The sequence below is a fragment of the Ceratosolen solmsi genome, unplaced genomic scaffold (genome assembly GCF_000503995.2).
Source record: "Ceratosolen solmsi marchali unplaced genomic scaffold, CerSol_1.0 scaffold47, whole genome shotgun sequence".
Classification (NCBI taxonomy): Eukaryota; Metazoa; Arthropoda; class Insecta; order Hymenoptera; family Agaonidae; genus Ceratosolen; species Ceratosolen solmsi.
In genome coordinates, this window is record NW_011948419.1 from 10,827,822 (window position 1) to 10,845,762 (window position 17,941).

Consider the following 17,941-nt stretch of genomic DNA (forward strand, 5'->3'; position numbering starts at 1 on the left):
TATTAAATATTACTATTTTCGATTCTTATTTTTTATGTTAAATACTTATACTTAATAGATCTTTTAGTTTTCTGCATTAGATAAATATAATTTTCTATTTCTTTCGTTCTCTTATTTACGTTAATTGTATCCTATTTTCAGATATTTTTCCCTCAAACATTTCTGATTACGTATTGTTATTATTATGTGCTTAGTAAAATAATTGTTTTGAATAATAAGTATGCGTTATAATTTAAAATATTCAACATTGATAAAATGAAGTAAAAATGTGCATCATTAATTTAATTGAAAATTAAATAAATAAAACTATTGTATATTAATCATGCATTAGTTTTTTTATTTAATATTGTTTTTCAAATATGCGCATATGGTGCACGCGCATTTTAGTATATATATGAGCTGCAGTGTACGAGCTCATATTTAGTCAATATTTAACGAATTTAGAACATTTAAATTAGTTTTAAAATAAAAAATATGTTCAATTCTTTTCTATATTGTGAATGTGATATCAAATTTTATTTTAGATTTTATTATTAATATTATTATATCCAAACCTACATTGTTATATATTTAATATTCTTAGTATCATAATTTATAAACTATATTTCATCATGCAAATTAATGATTTTTATCAGTTAAATGTGAATGATAAAAAATAAGTCTTTTCAATAACGAAAAATTAAATGAATGAATAAAACGTATTTATTCTTATTAATGCTATGGAATTACATACAAGTACAGAGATATTTGCCAGACAAATTTTAATTAAATTGTGCATATTAGTTCAAATAATATACAATTTCAAATTTCTATCTATTTTTCTTGTTAGTATATTGCCTAGTTTTGTTTATAGCTCCATGAAAAGTAAGTAAATAATTTTTACCTAATTCCAATCAATATATTTTCTTTATATTAAACAGTAAATTATTTTCAAAATAATTTACTTTTTTTTGGATAAAATATATAAAATTTGAAAAAGTACAGAAATGTTTAAAAAATGTATAAATATTATTTTGTAACTTTATTTATATATATATTTTTTATATATATATTTGTATATTTTTATATTTTAAACACACATTACTTTCAAGTATCTTTTAGTATAAAAAAAAATTATAAATAAATGAAGAATTTTCTAATTTGTTGTTGAATATTATATATAGTATCTAATTTAATTTAAATGTTTTAAAAAATATTGTAAAGCTAATGTGTTAAAGGAAAATATTCAATTAAATCTTTACAAATCATTGTTTAGATCTTGTTATGTATAAGAAAATTTAAACATCTACAAATATGTATTTAATTTTTATTTTTATAATATAGAATCAAATATTTCAATTAAAATAGGAAAACTTTTTTCTTATAAATGTTAATATAACATATAATGAACAAATATTTAAAAGTCACTTCTAGGAATTTTTTTAAAAATAAACTATTGTATAAAAATTATAAAAATTTTTTTTTAATTTATGTTAACATTAATTTAAAAAATGTTATTAGCATTTTTATTTATTATATTATTTATTTATACATAATATTAACATATTAACAGAAAGTAAAATTTTATAATATTTCATTGCAATTATAGAAGACAAATAATGATATTTTTTCTAAAAAAGAAATTTTGACGAACATAAGTGTTATTATTAATACTTAATAATAACAATATTAATGTATAATATTTTTATAACATAATTTTTAAATGTCTGAATTATATAATTTTTTTTGTTTTTCTTAATGATATTTAAAAGTTTTGTACACTTAAAATAACAATGCTACTTTCATATTTTGTAGTATAATAAAAACTACTAAACTAATAAAACAATTTAAAAATATTAATAAGTAAAAAAGATTTTTTTAAATAAGAACGAAATTTAATTTTTTAATATCTTTATAAATTTTTGATCAGAGAAATTTTAAGAAGTGATATTATGTTAGTAATTATATGCATATATTTATTCGAAATTGAGTGTTTCTTTTGTGGCTCGAACTGCCAATTCAATAGATCAGTGGATTAGTCTCTCGCCGTAGCGATTAGGAGGAAAAAGGTACAAGTGGAAGGGCTGAAAAATATTATGTAATATGTATTTTGAATGAAGATATAATTTTATTCTGGTTTATGAATTATAATACTATTTTATTGGTTACAATTATTTGCAATTTATTGATTACAATTTCAATGGCGTCACTGGTAAATTACTAACTTGTTATAGCAGATTCTGTTAATTATGCACGCGTATGTTGTGTATCGATTGCCAGGCTTGTGGCTAAGTTTCATAATCGTAATTGATAACTGATACTAGATAGATTGAGAAAATAATATAATTAATAATAACAGATGAGTGAGCGAGTAGTAGAATTACAGTGAGCTGCGGTGCGTGGCGCGCTGCTCTTAAATATTCGCGTGGTAGCGACGCCGGCAACAGCGCCAATGCCTGTTGCTATGCCGAAAATCATCGTCATGTCAGAGAACGAAGCTCTGGAATGCTCTAGAAGCTTCATCGCGTTCCTATACGATAATATTGTCGTTAAAATTTGAGGCGTAGGAAAATTCCCGAATTCACTGAATCGTGTTTACTAACACGAGTGTCCGAGAGCTTGTAACTTTCCTAATTTTAAATTCTGCTTAAACTGCTTCAATCCCAAACAATATTATTAAAATGGAAGCTTCAGGCAATATTAATAAAATATATTAACGTTTATAATAAATAATTGATCAAAGTATTGTTCGAGAATGCGAGACCCTTTTTCAATGCAATAAAACATCTGTCAAGTTACATCGTAAAATTTGTATTTAGTTTTCCAAACTTTCTTGCTCGCAATTATCTAGCATTAGTATCATAAAACATCTGGAAAACAATACAATAAACACGGAAAAAACCCATAATTAGATATCTGCACTTTTCTTTTCGCTTGGTAATTACTTCAAGCATTACTGCGAGCGGATATACACCCCCCCTTCCCGTTGTCGACAAGTTGTATTGCTGTCGCCTGATGCGTCAGCAGCAACGAAAGGTCTTCTTGTCATGAAGACCAAGAGACGACTAGGCCCTTAATTAACTATGAAGCCACTAGAGACGCTGCCCTCGCTCTGTAAGGGAGGAGTCTCTGATTGAATAAAAAATAAGGGACGGGGTTCAAGTGAAATTCATGGTCAGCATTTTACAATATTCATCACTCTTGATATAACTTTTAATATACCTCTCGAAGCAACTCTCGATATTTCACTCTCGATATAGTATACTCTTGATACAGTTCATATTCGGTTAAGTGTTTAGTGAAAGTCCATTAATGCTGTTACGGGAACGGTAGTTACAAGTCTTGGAGGAACGACGACATACACCGTATGTCCATTAACGCAGTTAAAGAAACCGTCGTTAGATGTTCCAAAGAAGCGACGACTTCCACTTCTTCGGATTTTCCATTAACGACGTTCAAGCAACAATAGTTACACGTCCCAAAAGAACGACGACATAAACACGTATGACCACTAACGCAGTTAAAGAAACCGTCCTTACATGTTCAAGGGGAGCGACGGCAATCCGCATATCAGAGTCTGGAGACGAGTCAACGGTTAGTCTTCGTAAGTAGTATTATTACTACAATAATTACATATATATTGAGATTCAGAGTATTACATCGACAAGCAACTAAGGATGAGGAAGCTCCTCTTAAAACAACAGTGCGGAATAAATTCCAGTACACGTCGTCAAGTTCGCGCCCGCAAAAGGGGCATTCCTTTAAGCAACCCTCACCTTAGTTCAAGTTCGGTAGCTTATGAAATTAAGCAACACACAGAGCGAGTGTCGACGAATCCAGTTTCGCGCCACTCTGCGGCAACTTTCAGTCATTACGCTGCATTCATAACCTCAACCACACACGTGCTCATTCAAACAGCGCTAGTATCGACGAACGAAACTTCGCGCCATTCGACATTCGTATTCAACAATCAAGCTGCATAGATTACTGTACGTTTGTCTCCGCAATACCTTACGTCAATCCAAGAGTTAATCTATAATTAATAATAGTAATAATAGTCAACCTTGTATATGTACGTGTTCGGTTTTAAAGGGTTAGCTTATGGCTCGAACTACCAATTCAATAGTTCAGTGGATTAGTCTCTCGGCAAGATAATTTTAAAGGAAATCAATAACAGACAAGGCTGAAAAATATAATATATTTATTAAAAACAAGGTTAATGATTGTAAACAATTATTGTAATATTGCACTGTTGTGTAGAAATCAATAATTCTGTTGGATTATTCAAATGATGTGTTCTTGTGATTCTTATGCTAGGAAGGCTTCTATGGATATTACTGTGTTGCTTTGAGGTTATGCTGATGTTGTCAATGTCAGCTGATGTCGTCAGTCAATCATGCTTGTGAGGCAGCATGAGAAGATGTTAGTTGAATCAAGTATGCTTGATTGATGAATAGCTATACTTGATGAGTTGTTAGATCTTAAATGGAATTTATTATGTAATCAATTATGTCTTTAATTATGTAAAGGGGACAGCAGTAGAATCTAGTCACAGGTAAAAACAATTAAAGGTAAGATTTCTAATTCGTGAAGGATTTAATAATCTGTATTTATAGAGTCTATTAGTCGATCTGTGTTGGTCATGTGTAACCAATGTGTGTGAACCACAGTGACTCTTGAGTCAGCTGTTCAGGGCCTGTACGATGTCGAGGGTTAGTTCGAGAGAGCGTAAGTGTGCCCTGGTTCTGCTAGCGGGCCTGTACGATGTCGAGGGATCAGTTCGAGAGAGCGTAAGTGTGCCCTGCGTGTGTGCTAGCGGGCCTGTACGATGTCGAGTGGTTAGTTCGAGAGAGCGTAAGTGTGCCCTGGTTCTGCTAGCGGGCCTGTACGATGTCGAGTGGTTAGTTCGAGAGAGCGTAAGTGTGCCCTGGTTCTGCTAGCGGGCCTGTACGATGTCGAGTGGTTAGTTCGAGAGAGCGTAAGTGTGCCCTGGTTCTGCTAGCGGGCCTGTACGATGTCGAGTGGTTAGTTCGAGAGAGCGTAAGTGTGCCCTGGTTCTGCTAGCGGGCCTGTACGATGTCGAGGGATCAGTTCGAGAGAGCGTAAGTGTGCCCTGGTTCTGCTAGCGGGCCTGTACGATGTCGAGTGGTTAGTTCGAGAGAGCGTAAGTGTGCCCTGGTTCTGCTAGCGGGCCTGTACGATGTCGAGTGGTTAGTTCGAGAGAGCGTAAGTGTGCCCTGGTTCTGCTAGCGGGCCTGTACGATGTCGAGTGGTTAGTTCGAGAGAGCGTAAGTGTGCCCGATCGACAATAGAGAGAGATGTGACTGTTTATTTATTAATATAAAGATGTACCTGGTGAACTGCAGGTTGGATGTATTCGATGCTATGTATGTAATGTTCCCCTTGATTACAATTCCATTGGCTTCACTGTAATCACTTATTCGCTCCGTACGGTAATTACTTCAGGCATTATGTCGAGCGGACCTACCCCCCTTCCCGCTGTCAACAAGTTAATAGTGCTGTTGCTAAATACGTTAGCAGCAACAAGCTCGAACGGTGAATACATTTTCTACAATATGAAACTGATCAATGTGGAGTATATTACAAAAACATTGAACTTATTTATTTGTATGTATACGACATAATAATTTTAATATGTAGACTTTAATCCATTGTATAAATTAATGTGGAAATTATTAAATTTTAATATAATAAAATAACAATAGTTGTACAGAAATGTAATGCAACTTTGAATAATCTAAAGATTCGACTTCTAATAATAGATCTTTGAAAGGCAGCAATGTAATTTTAAGGATAGAATATACTTGTCTTTTTTTTCTCAAGTTATTTCCAAGTAGTATCCCTAAGAATTTGCAACAGATCTATATATATACTAAGAATTAGCGAGTATTATAAAATTGATTGCTCTTTTTTGTTGACAATTCATTGATTTTCTGTTTGTTTTGTACGATTCTAACTAATTTCTTCCTTCAAACATGGATTTTTTTCATTACTTGACAATTATCATTTTCTTGCCCTTCTTGTTTAATTTTTTAATATGCCTATTTGTAAAATTATTAATTAGAAATATTTATAATTGCTCTCTTTTTAAGTAAATTAGTTATAAATGACATATATTTGTTTAGATGACACAATCTGTACGTTGGAACAATTTGCATGTCGATCAGGGAATGGTGAATGTATTGCATTAAATTGGATGTGTGATGATAATCCAGACTGTAAAGATGGATCGGATGAAATTGATTGCAGTAAGCAAATTTTACATATTTTATAATTACAAATATAAGAGCATTAAATACAACACAAGTGAATATAACAATAAATATATCACGATATTTATTTAACAAATTTTAATGTCTATATATATATATTAAAATAATATATAAAATTATATGTTCAGGATTGAACCACCCAACAAAAAATAAGATTTTATTGTTTGTTAAAATAAAATTCCGATAAATCACATTTAGATTAAGACGCAATATTCGAATTATATGTTACAAAAATTCACTGGAAATTTAGCCGCGCACTTTGTCCGCATAGCAACAAAGGAAGCTTCTCGAAATTGTCAAAGCTTGCTTCCAGAGAATTCACTGTAGCCTCCAAGAATTCATAACATTAAATGTACGCAATCGTATTTAAGAAGCAACGAACGGAGAAGAAAACAGCCTTGTTGAATTACTCAAGTGAAACTAGTGTCAGTAATATCGGTGAAAGTCGAACTCGTCTGAAGGAATCTCTGCAAGGTATATTATTATTATTATTCTTCAATTGTTATTATTGCTGGCCAGCTATCAATATTATTCTGACTTGTCGTAAATCCTCGCTATTTCTCGTGACCGCGCCTCGGCCTACGTCTATCATATTTATTGATAGAGCCTGGCCTAATACCAGTTAGCAGTACAAGATCTTACCGATCGCGTTGCCCAAACGAACGCAGCCCACATCTACCGTATCAGCAAAGCCCTCTGACATGAGTCCATAACAGACCGCAAGAGAGGACGCCGATTCTGACAGTAGACCCCTGCCTAAGTCTAAAATTAGTACTGCGAGACATTGCCGGTCACACCACAATAAATTGGTTCTGATCAAACCACAAAAGAGGGCGACAACTATTCGTAATAATACCCACCATCGGCACGAGCTGAATATCACTCAGTCAATTCCCACGTCGAGTCAAGCGCCTAATCAGTCGCGAGCCGAATATTGATTTAAGTATTAAAGTAACTATTAATGACAATCGATAATAATAGTATATATAATAATTAAATTTTGAACAAATATAACTCTATGATAGCAATTAATTTTTTATTGCATTAAGCAGTGATGGTTATGTTACTTTATTTATAACTTTGAATTTATCTGAGAAAATCAGAAACTTATCTGATTATTTTCCCAAAAATACGATATTATCCGAGGAAGCTAGATATTTTTATATCGATTTGACAATTTAGAATTAAGCAAAACTAATATATTATTACATAATAAAAATGAATTATTTATTACATAATTAATTTATTAAAACTGAAACCTCCTCTCTCTCCACTTTCTCTTAAAGACTAAAGAACTATTTAAAATTTTACGTAAGGGTGAAGCCCACTTGAAATAATTGTTTTATGATACTTAATAATAATAATAATAATACTTAATAAGTTAATAATGCTTATCAAGTGATCATCAATATCTTAAAAATAAAAGAATCACCCGATAATACCATGAGAAAATATATAATGATGTGTCTTCGAAACTGTTTGATTTCCTGGCTCGAATTGCCAATGTTTCGATAGCTTTATAATAATTTGCCGCCCGCCCTAGTGGATGGTTGAGAAGTAGACTTCCTTAACATATGCTTTATTAACAATTGCATTATCGATGAGCAGAATTCACTTTTTATAGGAGAGTGTAACTCTCCTAATTCTGTTCCTTCGCAATGATTTAGTTGCTCCTTGATGGTCAGGATGTTGTTGCTGATCTTGTAAGGATCAGCAATGAATTCTGCATGCTGCTTGGTAAGGAGTATGCCCTTTGAAATGTAAGTAACGTGGTCGCAGCTAATATCTCTAAGGAATAACAGAGGCGTACTCCACCTAGCATACTCCTGGAAAGGACGTGGAGCACGAATGCTAGTAGCTGCGCTAATCCACACTCCTTGAAAGGACGTGTTGCGAATGAAATGCCATTCTTATTCACAATGATGCGGATGCCTTTGCCTTATACTGTGATGAATAATTACTTTGGAGCAATACTACTGGAAATATTACCTTCGTGATAAGGAATACTTTAATACCGTGCTTCATGTAGTATATTTTCTTGTAATGCAGTCAGCACCATTGACTGCTTGTAAATTGTAGTGCACTTGATAATTGAACGTGTATTCTTCGTAATGGCTTCACTGTGAGAATGTAATTGAATGGGAGCTTATGGCTGTAGACTCTAGCTGAATAGCGTGGTTGACTGACCGGCTTATTGGCTGAATAACTATAAGCTCCTTCTCGTGGTGTGCTTGCTTTAAATATCCATGTGGCAGGTTACTTAGCTGGCAACAATGTATAGGTGTTACTATGCGGAAAACGCTGTAGGACGTTCGAAATTAAAGCATCCAAATATTCGAAAATACACGGAATCAAATGTTTACAAAAATTCTAAGCCTAAGCGTTGGTAAGGTTGGTAAGGTAAGGTAAGGCTTAGGCACGCCTAAGCGTGCCTAAGGTTTTGGAAAATACTCCAATTCCGAAGACATATTTATCTGAAAATTATATATTTAGTTTTTCATGAACTTACTAAAATATTAATTTACATACTTTTAACTTTTATATTCATTTTTTCAATTTTAATATCTAAAAAGAAGTTTAATAATTATGAATTTATTAATTAAGAATAAATCAATAATAATTTAAAGAAAGTTAATATTTCTTAGCCAGTTTCTATTATAATTTAACAACTTTTATTAACCTTTCTTTAATTGTTATATTTAATTTTTAATTTTGTTATTACATAAAATAAATTTGTATAATTTTATTTAAACAGTCTTATTTTATTTATAATATATACAATTCAATATTTATATTTAAATTGCAGTTAAGAGGTTTGCAAAAAAATATTCTTTTGTTATTTGTACAAACTACTTTTTTGTAGAATATTTTAATTATATTTATTAGATGGTTTTTAATTTCTATACGATGTTAATTTTATAGAAATTAGTATATAAATTCGAAATTTAACCATACTTATATTTATAGAAATATAATAACAAGTACTAAGCATGCACACTACTGTTACCTTAAGACATTATATTTGTTAAATTGAATTAAATTATCAATGAAGGCTTAGGTAACTTATTGATGTAAGTTACATCAAGTTACATTAAATATCGTTTCCAAATTATTAGTTGACCGTTTCAATTTACAACTTATAATTTAATTACTAACTTAGTCGATTCATTTTATTATAGATCAAGTATGTTTATTACAGATTTTATATTACACCAATAGAAAATTATAGTATTTGTTATTTAATAATGATATTTGTAATTGCTATTTTTTATTTTAGATAAATGAAAAGTCAGATAAAATAAGACCAAATTATCATAACCTACACAGAAATGTTTTACGAATTATATATATTATTATAATTAATTATAATTGTAATATATAATTATAATAAAATATATATTAATTATAAATAAATTATGTTTAGAATTAGACAGTGTCTACCAGTTTACTGGTGGGAGAAATATGTGAATAAATGGAAGGGGTAGCACTTCAATTCAGTATTCAAGAAATCTGCTTTTGGTGCTTGTTATTGTGATTTCTTTTACAACTACATTATAATGATTCTATGTTGACGATGAGAATCGCTGAGGTCTTGCCGTTCCTTGTTACTGGCACGTGGTGTTAGCATTCACTACATGTATAGGTAGAAGGTCGTAATTCTCTGGTTACTTCTTCGTGTGGTACCACGTGGTGGTAACTAGATTGCTGGTCTCCTCCTTGATGACTTGTAGTGTGAAACGTGAAGAAATGTTTGTATACTTTGATGTGGCGTTGAGTGGTGTTTGCTTGCACTGTTTCATAGAAACGAACATTTACTGATCTCTTCTTACAACTGCTTCGTGCACTCTGGCACTATACGTGAGGTTGTATACTGTCACATGGTGCGTTTACCATAATTATCTACGCGGTAGCTTAGGTAGCTGACAACAATGGATGCGATTGTGGTGCTAAAAACAATAAATACGATTGTGCACTTGTTTTTTCTGATGTAACGGTTTTTCTAGATGTCTGACGATCGTCGGATTTCCTAGAAATTCTAACCGTTGGAGTATTCCTGGAAATAATAACGATTGGGGTTTTTCCAGAAATAATATTTTTCAAGAGATTCTTGGAATCTAGAACAAATTACTTTAGCATAATATATCGATTACCATAGTAGTATGGATTATAATTGTACAAAACGTAATAATAATTGAATGCATATAATCAGAAGATTAAATATGAAGAAAATCCTTGATTATTATATAAATTTCAAAATTACATATGTCCGAGAATGCGAGAACATTTTTTCTTTTTGGTCAGTGCAATAAAACATCTGGCAAGTAATATCGTAAAATTTGTATCTGGATTTCAAACTTCGCTTGCTCAAATTTTCTCACGCATTAGTGTCATAAAGCATCTAGAAAAACAATACCATAAACACGAAAAAACCTATAGTTTTGACATCTGCATTTTCGTTCCGCGCGGCAACTACATTAAGCATTACTGCAAGCGGACCCTCCTACCCCTTCCCGCTGTCAAGAAGTTGCTATGCTGTCACCAGATGTGTCAGCGAACCCCCCCTCGCCGCAGCCTACATCTGTCGCATGCGGCAGCGGCAATAAGAGATCTGCGCATCATGAAGACCCAGAGACGACTAGGCCCTTAATTAACTCCGAACCCAAAAGAGACGCTGCCCTCGCACTATAAGGGAGGAGCTCTGATTGGACAGACAAGTGGTTCAAGTAAAATTCATGGTCAGAAAATATATTTAAGGGGCGCAATTTTCAATACTCATTTACTCTCGATAATTAACTCTCTTAACCCTTATCACTCGTGATGATAAATTCCAGTACGTGTCGTCAAGTTTCGCATCCGCCAAGGGCATCCGACTTCGTAACCCTCACCTTAGTTCAAGTTCGGCAGCTTACGAAAAAAAAACCCAACGCAAGTGTAGACAATCCAGTTTCGCGCCACTTGCGATATCTTTCAATCATAAAGCTGCATTCATAACCTCAACCATACATGTGCTCATTGAAAAGGTGCTAGTGTCGATGAACGAAACTTCGCGTCATTCGCCATTCATATTCAATAATCAAGCTGCATAGATTATTGTACAGTTGTCTCCGCAACGCATCACTTCAATCAAGAATTTAGTTCTACAAGTAATAATAGTAATACTAGTCAACCTTGTCATTAATAAATAACAGAATAAAAAGCATATACTTCAGCCATATCTTTATTGTATTATTATAATATCCCTTCCGCTTGTGACCTGTCATTGCTACCACACAACACCCGTGGTCTCTGAGTTATCAACGGCATCAAATTGTATCCGTCGAACCGGCTTTGATAAAACAAGTCGGAACGACGAGGTGCATTATGTACAACATAACCTTTATAAAATTATATTAGTATATATAACAAATTATATCATATGCTAAGTATTATATTCTATAATTAATGACAAAGCAATAAAATTATTGTTAATCTTAATCTTATTATATTTTTATCTCTACCTTCATTAAATGTCAATATACTCAATATTCTGCTTCAATTTAAATTCTGTTATGTAATTATTGAAACAATTTACAAAATACGGACATATACGATTATTTAAGGAATATATCTTTATATACACGTATATATTATTTCAAACATATTTATTTTATAATTTTATAATATTTGTAATCAGCAATACAAATTTTCAGCATAACTACAAATATTTATAAAATTTTATTATTTCTTGTTTTGTATTTATTATTTGTTATGTAATCATAATATATATAAATTATGCCTTGATAAATGTTAAAACATGAAATGAGAGCTATAGATATTAGTTCTATTCTAGTTTCTGAATTATAAATTCGAAACTTTTGTTGCTGTAAGATGTAGAGGACTACTAGAAATTTTGCATACGTGCAATTTTCTAAATTTAATTTTTAATTTATTCAATATAAAAAATAAGACATGTACTATGGATTAAAAAAAACTTTATTCTTTTAAAGAACCTGAGAAAATATTTTATTCTATATATTTTTATAACTTTATAAGTTCATTAATAAAAATATTATTAGAATTAATACAAATATACTCAAATTTAAATATCAAATTCAATAAAATAGGAAACAATTCTTAAACATTTTTATTTTATGAAAAAATATTTTAAATTACACATAGTTATAATTATATTTAATCTTCTCAATTATCAGGTAAAATATATATTTAAATTTCATTACTATATGTTATACTATATATTTCATATCAAATATCTGAAAAGCTCAAAATATTCCTTAAATTCTTTTATCCTTTTTATAGTTTTATTCTATATTATTCTTATGATTTTTTGTTATAATACATATTTACTATTTGAAATCCCTAATGATCGAAAGAAAATGATTTGTTTCAGATGAAACTTGTCGATCTGATGAATTCACGTGTAGCAATAAACATTGTATCCAACAGCGATGGGTATGTGATTACGATGATGACTGTGGGGATACTAGTGATGAGAGTAACTGCGGCACTATAACATGTGATCCATATACTGATTTTGATTGTTCTACCAATTACTGCATAATATCCCGTTGGCATTGTGATGGTGATTTTGACTGTCCTGATAAATCAGATGAGCTTCATTGTAAAAACAATCATAAAAACGAACATTTAATATACTGCACAAATGATGAATTTAATTGTGGTGATCAAATCACATGTATTCATCGCAGTTGGTTATGCGACGGAGATAATGATTGCCCAAACGGTGCTGATGAAATCGTGGATAAATGTAAAAATATCACTTGCGAAATCGATCAGTTTCAATGTATTGATCGATATTGTTTGTCTGGTAATATAATTTCACATATTTAAAATAACATTAGAAATAATATTTAAAGTAATTTGTATTTATTCCACTATTTAATAAATCATTACGATATAATATATTTAATTTTTTGCAATACTTCATTCTTGATAGACTTCAAAATTATTAATAATTAAAAGAATAAACAGAGGAATTTAAGAAGTTAAAATTAATTTATTAAGTTAAATAATATTATATATACTTTAAATTTCAGAAGGCCAGTACACTAAGTTGAATTACATTCTCCGTTTACAAATATAAGTTAAAATAAATATTATATTTAAGATATAAATATAAGATATGTATAATTTAGGTATAGATAAAACAAGAAGAAAGCTCTTAAAAAAGTAAAAGGCAAATCCGTAGAACCAATTCGTTTGCTTCTTGACTTAATAAGTAGAAGAGTTGATCCTATTTGATTTATAGTAAAATCATAATATGGTATTGTTAGCGGTTTATCGATGATTACCTTCTTAACTCTAACTATATAAACCTACTTAGACAAATGTTATTTATATTTTAATTCACAATCGCAGGGTATATCATAGTATGAATACGACGAAATCAGTAATAATCAGATAATACAATGATATTCAATAAAATTCTTATTATATATAATATTTTGTAATTAACATTAAATTTTATAGTTTTGGATTGATTACATTACAAAATTATTAATAATAAAGAAAAATAATATTTTCATTTAATATATTAATATATAGACTTTATTAATATGAAATAGGCTAAATTTGATCGGTATTGTATTTTTAAAACAGAAAGTCAAAAAGTTTAAAAAGAAAAACTGATCTGCAAATAGTTGAAATAGAAGATTACACTACTACTTCAATATAGAATAAATTTAGAATAGGATACTGAAGAGTCAGAATCAAAAAGAAAAATTGGGCGTATAAAAGAACATTTGTATTTTAAGCTAAATAAGCCATTATATTTGAAAAGTGGAAGAAATTTCTCACCTACATACATAGTCGAAGGTTTTATATTACTATAATTGTTCGATTTTAAGGGCTTAGTTTATGGCTCGACCTTCCAATTCAATAGTTCAGTGGATTGGTCTCTCGTTAGGATAACTTTAAAGGAAATAATAAGTGACAAGGCTGAAAAATATCATGTATTTAGTACAACAATGTTTATTATTTGTTAATAATTATAATAATAATACTGCAAGACTGTTGAGAAAGAAGTATTCTATTGTAGTACTGAGGGTGTGTCCTTGTACTCTTGATTATCGTAGATTCTGTGGATATGATGTGTATCTTGTAACTGCGGTTATGCTGATGTTGTAAATATCAGCTAGTGTAGTCAATCAATCATGCTTGTGAAGTAGCATGAAAAGATGGTGTTTGAAATCAAATATGCTTGGTACAAAGAATGATCAAACTTGTTAGAATTTAAAAGTCTGGATGGAAATTGGTGCGTAATCAATTATGTGTTTAATTATTTATGGGGGCAGTAAAAAGACTAGTCACACACAATTAATGATAAGTCTTCATGCTCTTGAAGGACTTAATGAAATGTATTTGTAGTTGATTATTCAATATATTGTTGTCTGCTTTTGACAATGTGCTTGACGAATTGCGTCGCTTGAGTCGACTCCTATGGGCTGTACGGGGTCGAAGCGTTGGTTCGAGAGAGAGACCAAAAGTTTGCCCGCTCTATTGATGTGGGCCTGTACAGGGTCGAAGCGTTTATTCGACAGAGAGACCGTGAATTTGCCCGACTATTCTTGGGCGTGACGTGACTAGCTTATTTATTAATATACAAATGTACCTTGTGAGCTGCAGACAAGGTGTGTAAATTGCTGCGTAATTGATGTCCCCTTTGATTACTATTCCAATTGGCTTCACTGTAAATCACTACTAAATCTGCCAATTTCCTTTTAATAATGCACACATATATTATTTACTAGGTTGCCGAATTTATGGCCAGGTGTCGTCTTCACAGTATATACTAAAACACTGAGCGGCAATTACAGTTAAATGAGTGAGAAGTAGGATTACAATGAGCATCGCCATATGGCGAGCTGCCCTTAAATATGCACACAGCGGATGCAACGCCGGCAACAGTGCCGCGGCGTATCGTCATACCGAAAATTCTTTGTGGCGTTAGAAAATGAAGTTTGTGGAAGTTTCGTAGACGTTCTTCCTTTGTGAGATCTTATAGTATATTGTATATCAGATCGTAAAACTTGCTCGAACTTGTCGACTTTTGTTTATAAACATTCGCCCAAACATGACGTGTGCCGTACAGCGCGTATGACTCACTTTTTCTTAAATTCGTGGAACTGCGGCAATCCCGAACAATAAGCAATAGATATACTACTATTCGTAAAGAAGTTTTACATTAAAATAATTTTTTTCAAAAATAATTATGAGAAAATAAATATTTTCCATTCGTATATGCATAAAATGCAAATTCGTCGTTCTGACTAGTTTTATCAAGGCCGGTTCGACGGATACAATTTGATGCCTTTGACAACTCAGTGACCACGGGTGTTGTATGGTAGCGATGAAAGGTCGCGAGTGAAAGGGATATTATAATAATACAATAAATAAATGTGGCTGAATATTTACTTTTTATTCTGTTATTTATTGTTGACTAGGTTGACTAGTATTACTATTATTACTTGTAGAACTAAATTCTTGATTGAAGTGATGTGTTGCGGAGACAACTGTACAAAAATCTATGCAGCTTGATTGTTGAATACGAATGTCGAATGGCGCGAAGTTTCGTTCGTCGACACTCGCGCTGTGTGTTGCTTAATTTCATGAGCTTCCGAATTTGAACTAAAGCGAAGGTTGTCGAAAGCGACGCCCCTTTTGCGGGCGCGAACTTCACGACGCATACTGGAATTTATTCCGCATTGTCGTTCTAGGAGGAGCTTATTCACCCTTAGTTGCTTGTCGATGTAATACTCTGAATCTCAGTATATATGTAATTAATTTAGTAATAATACTACTTACGAAGACTAATCGTTGACTCGTCTCCGGACTCTAATGTGCGGATTGTCGTCGCTCCCTTTGAACATGTAACGACGGTTCTTTAACTGCGTTAATGGACATGCGATGTATGTCGTTGATCCTCCAGGGCTTGTAACTACTGTTCCAGTAACAGTGTTAATGGATTTTCACTAAACTTAACTGAGTATGAAATATATCAAGAGTATACTATATTGAGGGAGCACTACTAAGAAAGAAATATCAAGAGTGATGAGTATTGAAAATTTCGTCCCTTAAATACATTTGCTGACCATGAATTTGACTCGAACCCCTTCCCTTATTTTTCGTCCAATCAGAGACTCCTCCCTTATAGTGCGAGGGCAGCGCCTCTTGTGGCTTCGGAGTTAATTAAGGGCCTAGTCGTCTCTTGGTCTTCATGACAAGAAGACCTTTCGTTGCTGCTGACGCATCAGGCGACAGCGGGAAGGGGGTGTATATCCGCTCGCAGTAATTACCGAGCGAAAAGAAAAGTGCAGATGTCTAACTATGGGTTTTTCCCGTGTTTATTGTATTGTTTTTCCAGATGTTTTATGACACTAGTGTTTGATAATTTCGAGCAAGAAAGTTTTGATATCTAAATACAATTTTTACGATGTTACTTGCCAGATGTTTTATTGCATTAAAAAAAAGGGAAAGGTCTCGCATTCTCGAACAGTTTATTTGACAGCTTACACTAATGTTTACCTTTATAGTATCAATATAATAATAAAAATTTTAATTTCTCTACTTTCACAAAAGATTCTAGTTTAAATAATTTTTATATTAAAAAATATATAAAAAATAACATAGCAAACATTTTTCATGGAAAATTATATAATAGATACTTTTGTTACTATCCTATTAAAAATTAACCGAAATGGAATAAAAACAAATTTTCACTCTACTAATTTAGATATGCTGTTGCCCTGTTATAATTTTATACAAAATATAATTTAACCTATAATACGTATATTTACATTTTTATCCCCACCTAGCAACATAGTAATCTGTTAAATTTAAATATCAGACTCGTGCAAGTTACCTAAAGGGTAATTAGAGATATAGCAAATTATATGTACCTATATAGAACTGAGTCTTATGCTATGATCAATCTTTAGACTTATAATTGATTCTCCCTAGTAGAAAGTTTTATTGTTTTCTTAGGCCGATAATATTTGATATTTCTTATTATTAAACAATATTAAAAAAAGAAATAATTGAAAAAATTTGAATCTAAAATTTTAATTTGTTAAATAATTTGTATTATTTTTACTTTTATTTTATAAAACAGGTATTATTTAACTGATTAATGGCTTAGTTTTTTCGCAAATTACTTTAATTCATTTTATTAAAAGTCTTTGCAAACGATATTGTTTTACTATATATAATTATAAAAGAATATGATGTAATATAAATTCTGCACATATAAAATTGTACCCATTTAACATTATATGTATTTGTAGATTATGAGTTTAAATTCAAATACATTTAAATTTTTTTTCTACAAATACATTTTAAAAGTATTATTAATACATATTACATATACATGATATATTATAAATATATTTTAAAAGTATACAAAAGAATGTGAGCGTTTAATAATTATGGTTATTTACTATTTTATTCTATTATTATATATAAAATGGCTATTATAATATATAGCATGTTTAATACTTAGATGAGCTTTTATGCGATGGAAAGATCGATTGCATTGATGGAAATGATGAAACTAACTGTTCAAAATTATTGCATTCCTGTGAGAGATTTACTGAATTTGAGTGCTCTAATGGATTATGTATACCATTATTAGCTGTTTGCAATAAAAAATCTGA

General features: G+C 31.2%; 1 protein-coding gene across 1 annotated transcript in view; it reads left to right on the top strand.

Moving 5' to 3' along the window:
* The first annotated feature begins 749 nt into the window (after positions 1-749).
* LOC105360748 (low-density lipoprotein receptor-like) overlaps positions 750-17,941 on the top strand; it is a 36,723-nt gene continuing 19,531 nt past the window's right edge. Inside the window, 5 exon segments of the mRNA XM_011497746.1 lie at positions 750-864; positions 6,126-6,248; positions 12,661-13,098; positions 17,788-17,932; positions 17,934-17,941. The exon segment at positions 17,934-17,941 is cut by the window's right edge and continues 153 nt beyond it. Of these exon segments, the coding sequence (XP_011496048.1) occupies positions 858-864; positions 6,126-6,248; positions 12,661-13,098; positions 17,788-17,932; positions 17,934-17,941 (721 nt within the window). The 5' untranslated portion in view covers positions 750-857.